This window comes from Podarcis tiliguerta, assembly GCF_965153285.1.
Source record: "Podarcis tiliguerta genome assembly, chromosome: 16".
NCBI classification, from domain to species: Eukaryota; Metazoa; Chordata; class Lepidosauria; order Squamata; family Lacertidae; genus Podarcis; species Podarcis tiliguerta.
In genome coordinates this window covers 18,838,644-18,844,643 of record NC_139549.1, presented here as the reverse complement: position 1 = coordinate 18,844,643, position 6,000 = coordinate 18,838,644, and the positions used below count along the sequence as shown (strand labels likewise).

The window sequence follows — 6,000 nt, the reverse complement described above, 5'->3', positions numbered from 1 at the left end:
TGTAAAAGATTTGGATTACAGTATTATAAAAGATGCAGGAGGAAATGATTAACAATAGGACCCACAAATGGGAGGAGGGAAGTCCAGGAGATTCTGTGGAATGTTCTCTTTATGTTGTATGTTGGATATGTGATCAGGTGGAGGGAAAGGGTGAACTTGTCCGTCTCTCATTGGTGGAGGCTGCTTGGAGGAAGAGGAAGAGAAAGAGAAACAAGAAGAGGAGGAGGAAGAGATACTGTACACATGGCTGCATGTAAAGTGAATTCTGGCTTCAGCTGCCTTTGTTTACCTTTTGTTTTTTGCCTTAGCACAGAACAGGGTCAGGGTTGAAAGCACTGCTGGCAAACTCCACATTAACTTTAATTCTTGGATTTGGTGGGGTCTGCAAAAATGAAGCAGCAAGGTACAGCCCCCTTGGAGGTGCTAAGTGTCAAAGTCGGTGTAAATATCAGACTTTGAAAAGTTGGTAGCACTAGATCAAGTTCATAAATCTTATTTAATTAATTAAACTAAATAGTTTTAACTGGCTTTTGAATAATTAATGTGCAATTAATTATTGATGCACCAGAAGAAGTGATTGGTCTGTGCAGAAATTCCCTTTTGCCGTGCCTTGCACCCCTGCCTGCCTGCCTGGTTCAGAACCCAGTTGAAGATTTGATCTTACCCACTGAATTGAAGCTCAGTTAAACAAAAACTCTCTTCAGATAAGATCTGATTCAGTGGATAAGACAGGATTTTCACAAAGCACAGAGCTGCGGGGCAATGAGAAAAGTTATGGGGCCATCATTCCATCATTCTGTCCCAACTTCTAGGCAGCCCTGTTTATGGAAGTTTTTAATGTTTGATGTTTTATTCTGTTTTTAATCTGTTGGGAGCTGCCCAGAGTGGCTAGAAAAACCTAGCTAGATGGGCGGGGTATAGTATTATTATTATTATTATTATTATTATTATTATTATTGCCAACCTAGCAGTTCAAAATCACACTAGTCCAAAATCACACCAGTACAAGTAGATAAATAGGTACCACTGCGGCGGGAAAGTAAACAGCGTTTCCATGTGCTCTAGTTTCCGTCACGGTGTCCGCTTACGCCAGAAGCGGTTTAGTCATGCTGGCCACATGACCCGGAAAGCTGTCTGTGGACAAACGCCAGCTCCCTTGGCCTGAAGCAAGATTTGTGCCGCATCCCTATAGTCATCTTTGACTGGACTTAACCATCCAGGGGTCCTTTACCTTTTACGATCAAAATGTGGGTGAGTCCTTAACTGGTCTGGCAAGACAAAAAAACATGCAAATACACCTGACCAGCATCTTTCGAAGCCTGCTCTGTATCCAAAAGGAACATCAGGGGAGAACTGGACCATCATTGCTGAGCTGGGCAAGTCTGTTGATTTCAGTCCCCCCTCCATTTCTCATTTTTCCAGTTTTAAGTTAAGCTCTTCACATTTTCACATCAGTTTATGATTTTTTGAAAATCCACCAACATTTCAGTGCAAAGTTCTGTTAATATACTTTTTTTCTATAATGCATTATTGTATGTTATTTTCACTTTAGCATTTCCATTTCTATGAACACTTTACCCTGGCATATACAATTTTTTGAACATATTACTGGAGAACTGCACTGCTAAACTTAAAGAAGTGCAGATTTTGAAAGATGACTGTTGCTTGGTTCTTGAAAAGTGTGAATTATGCAAGGTTGCCTTTAGGAGCAAACAGAATAAAATTTCTTCCCAATCTGTCCCTTGACATTTGATTGGTAGGCATGGAATGTGAGCAGAGAGCGAAGGGACTGAGAAGGCAGAGATGACTGAACCAGGGAAGGGTAGACTGAACAGCTGAAGAAAAATGAACAGGGAGAAAGGGGGAATAGTTATTTATTTAAAATCGGGCATTCTGTTTTTTCATTGTTGAAGATCTCAAAGTCCTTACAAATCAAAGCATTACAGACAGTCATTTAACAAGGTAATGTACATGCACACAACATTCAAAATTACCCTAAAGTGCCAAACAAAAATGCACATACCTACAAGAAAATCAATCAAATGCCAATTAATCTGGAAGGGGAGACAAGTGAGTGAGTTCTGTGGATTCCATTGCAGAAGAGGGGTCCTTTCTCATGAAGCTAATCCATCTTTTCTCTAAAGATGGAGGCACTTGAAGCAGGGGCCTCCATAAAAGATCTCTACAATTAACTTGGAAGCAGACAACCTGTCAGGGAAGAGTTAGAAGTTTCCAGTTTATCAGAGGGAGAAAGCATTCGCCAAGGGGGGAAGGAGAGCAGTGAATCTAATAGAAGGGAGCAAGAGGAACAACAGGGAGGGACTGGCTGTTCACAGGAAAGGCAAGGGTTCAGTTCTAGCTCAGATTCGGAGGAGGGGAGATACAAGCTCTAGCCAGGAGGTTAGAAAAAAGAGCGGGAAAGCGAAAGGAAGGGGCGTTTGACATTTTGAGAGTGGTTGGTCACGGAGAAGCAGAGCTCAGAAGGTATCTGAAATAAGTGACTCTGAGGAATAATAGTTAAGAACCGTTTATAAGATTGTTTTGTTAATGCACAATAAAAAGTTATAAAAGAACACGAAGCGTTTGTGTGGTGATCTGAAGAGGACAATGACCAGGCCTGACACAACCCTGCTGTCCTGGGCTGCTGCAGATAACTGGTCCATGTTTCTGCTCAATTCTGACTTCAAATATCCATGTATTTTGACTTCCAACAGCAGGAGGCCCCATTAGTTAAAGTGGTGCTTCAGGTTAAGAACAGTTTCAGGTTAAGAACGGACCTACGGAATGAATTAAGTACTTAACCCGAGGTACCACTGTACTTGTTCCCACAAGAGGTAAGGCTGGCCACCAGCTTGGACTGCTTTAGAACGGAATGAGACATTGCATTGGGTGGTGTGAGGCATTTTGCAAACCTCAACAATTAACTGATTGCCGGGGTTTGCAAAACACAGTGCTTTGATTTCAAACCATGTGGGCAAAAGCAGGCCGCTTGACGTAATTGTGAGGACAGGTGATTGACATGGTGCATTTTTTCCTTCTGCTCTGCTTTGGAAGAGCGAGTTTCTACGAGATGCTGCTGCTGGTGGTGCTGCTGCCCTGGTTTGCTGTGATGGCTGGTACCCAGTGGGATGCGGAAGGCAGGAAGCTCAACAGACAACGATAGGTGGAGCCAACACATTCTAGTTTTGCCCTCCTCCTTAACCTGAGGTACCACTGTATATAAGACCTTAAATTTTTTATTTCCCTCTGGTGGTCCAGTCTCTGCTACTGCTTTGTCCCCTTGGTCCAGTGGGTTGCTAGAGAATTTTGTCATACTCAGTGGTTTCCGGAGGTCTCGGGTTGTTCACTGTCTCGTAGACTGTCTTGGAGTCCTGGTCCTCACACTGCAAGAGAAAACAAACACATGTCCACAGGCACAGCGCTGTTCAGGAAGTTGCTGCCTATTCTGGAAGATACTGCTGCCTGTTTGCAGAATGAGCACCAATTCAGCAATGCACATCAGAATACCAGCTGAGCCCTGTTGGCCGGAAAAGCCAAGGTGTGTGTGCCTAGTCCAGCAGGCTCTTCCCCATGGTGGTGTCTCCGAAATTGCCAAAAGCACAGCATGAGTAGCTATCCTAAGCTGCTGCCCATCCCCAGCAGCCTAGTGGTGAGAGTGTTGGACTAGGACCTGGGAGACCAGGGTTCAAAGCCCCACTTGACCTTGGGCCAGTTACTTCCTCCTAGCCTAACCTACCTCACAGCGTTGTTAGGGGGATTAAATGAGGAGGGAGAGGAGCGTGTGTGAACCAAATGTGGACACAACACAGATCTTTGTCCAATCTGATGCCCTGCAGGTGTTTTGGCCAACAACTCCCATCAGCCACAGCCATGGTCCTATCAGTGCCAGCAACATATGGCTGTCCTAGCTCAGGCTTATGGGAGTTGTGGTCCAAAATGTCTAAAGGGCACCAGGTTGGGAAAGTCTGCCGTAGATGGCGAGCTGAGCATCACAGATTCAGAAGGAGAAAGATGTGTGTCTGCAAAGGTCAAGAGTTTAATACTGGGATAGTTACAAACCTAAAGGTAAAGGTTCCCTGACAGTTAAGTCCAGTCACAAACAACTCTGGGGTTGTGGCGCTCATCTCACTTTACAGGCCGAGGGAGCTGGCGTTTGTCTGCAGACAGTTTTTCCGGGTCATGTGGCCAGAATGACTAAGCCGCTTCTGGCACAATGGAACACTGAAACCAGAGCAGCCCATGGAAACGCTGTTTACCTTCCTGCCAGAGCGGTACCTATTTATCTACTTGCACTTTTTGGCATGCTTTCGATCTGCAAGGTTGGCAGGAGCTGGGACTGAGTAACGGGAGCTCAACCCATCACGGGGATTCGAACCACCGACCTGATCAGCAAGCCCAAGAGGCTCAGTGGTTTAGACCACAGCGCTACCCGCGTCCCTAGTTACAAACCTAGGTTGCATTAAAAAAGAAAGCAGCAGGTTGAAAATGATGCAACCTGTGTCGATGGGGTAAGTTGAGAATATACGTGTGGCTTCTCTTGCATTGTGAAAGTTCCTTTTTACCACTTTGCAGAACTTATTGCAGCTTGCTAGTCACAAGGAGGGGCAAAGTGGCTGTGAAATGCACTCACATAGACTATGGGGAATCTTGTCGGGGTCATCTCCCAACCATAGAGAGGCATTTTTCAGACTTCCCCCTTTGCAAGCGTGGGAAGCCAAGGAGCTCATTTCCATTAAAAAAGAAAATGAAAGCTGAGGCTGTTAGGAAAATAAATTTAGCAGCTAAGACCACATTCTGTGCTGTGTTGTGGTGTGACTTCCCCCCATACACACCTGGAGATTCCACTCACATCTTCCCACCCCCACCTTTAACGCAACCACAGATCTTGCAATTTGCTATGCCACCAGCCTTGAGTAACATGTGGCTTTGCAATGGACCCAGCTTCCCCACTCCCCTTTCCATGCTGCAACCCATCTCCACTTGCTAAGCAATAGATGCTTAAAAATCCACATGCCTCTTGAGGCTTGGTGATCTCTGAGTAAATTGTTTTCTCACTCTTTTCTCTGGTTCTCTGCATCTTCTCGTCGTCTGTTTGCAAAGGATTCTGGGAAAGAGAAGAAGAAATTTACAGGGTGGTGGTGGTGGTGGTCAAACAGGCCTTGTGGAGCTGGAACATCACTGGAAAAAGCCCAACTATTGATTGCCATGAATCTCAAATCTGTATCCTGCCAAAGAGGGATCAGGTTTCCTAGGGCAGTTGTCTTTAACCTTGAGATAACAGATGTTGTTGGACCACAACTCCCATCATCCCTGACCATTGACTAAGCAGGCTGGGGATAATAGGAGTTGTAATCCATCTGGGGACTTAAGGCTGAAGAACTGTGCCGTAGGGTGGTTGTGCAAAGAGATGGCCAGCTTCAACGTACTTAGTATTATCTTAGAGAGGGGCTAACCAACATGGTGTCTTCCAGACATGGTGGGCCGCAAGTCCCATCAGCCCCAGCCAGCATGGCCAATGGTCAGGGATTATGGGAGTTGTAGTCCACAGCATCTGGAAAACACCACATTGGCTATCCTTGGCCCGCCTTATAGAATGACAAGGAAGAAGAAGGGATTCAGCTCCACCCCCCTCACGCTGATTCCTGATCTAAAGATGGTAAAAAAAATTGTTTGGAAGAGTTTAGGAGAAGATTCTTATGTAGTTTTGGTAGTTGTTTTTAATAAGCTGTTAAACCAAGCTGACCGTAAGAACACAAGACAACCCTGCTGGATCATCTAGTCCAGCAATTTATTCTCACACTGGCCAACCAGATGCCTGCAGAAAACCAGCAAGCAGGACCTAAGCACGAAAACTCTCTCCCCTCCTGTGTTTTCCAGCAACTGATAGTCAGAAGTGTAACTGCCTCTGACTTTGGAGGCAGAGCAGAGCCATCATGGCAAGTAGCTCTTGATAACCTAGTCCTCCATGAATTGGTCTAATCCTCTTTTTAATCCACCCAA

The 6,000-nt window shown here is 45.2% G+C and overlaps 1 protein-coding gene across 2 annotated transcripts in view; it reads right to left on the bottom strand.

Annotated features, from left to right (window-relative positions):
* Positions 1–1,858: 1,858 nt before the first annotated feature.
* LOC310666485 (SLAM family member 5-like) overlaps positions 1,859–6,000 on the bottom strand; it is a 51,469-nt gene continuing 47,327 nt past the window's right edge. For both annotated transcript variants that reach the window (XM_083417398.1, XM_083417397.1), the window contains 2 exons: positions 5,015–5,104; positions 1,859–3,383 (listed from right to left, as the gene is read on the bottom strand). In XM_083417398.1, the coding sequence (XP_083273524.1) occupies positions 3,297–3,383; positions 5,015–5,104 (177 nt within the window). In that variant the 3' untranslated portion in view covers positions 1,859–3,296. The remainder of the gene's footprint in view (positions 3,384–5,014; positions 5,105–6,000) is intronic.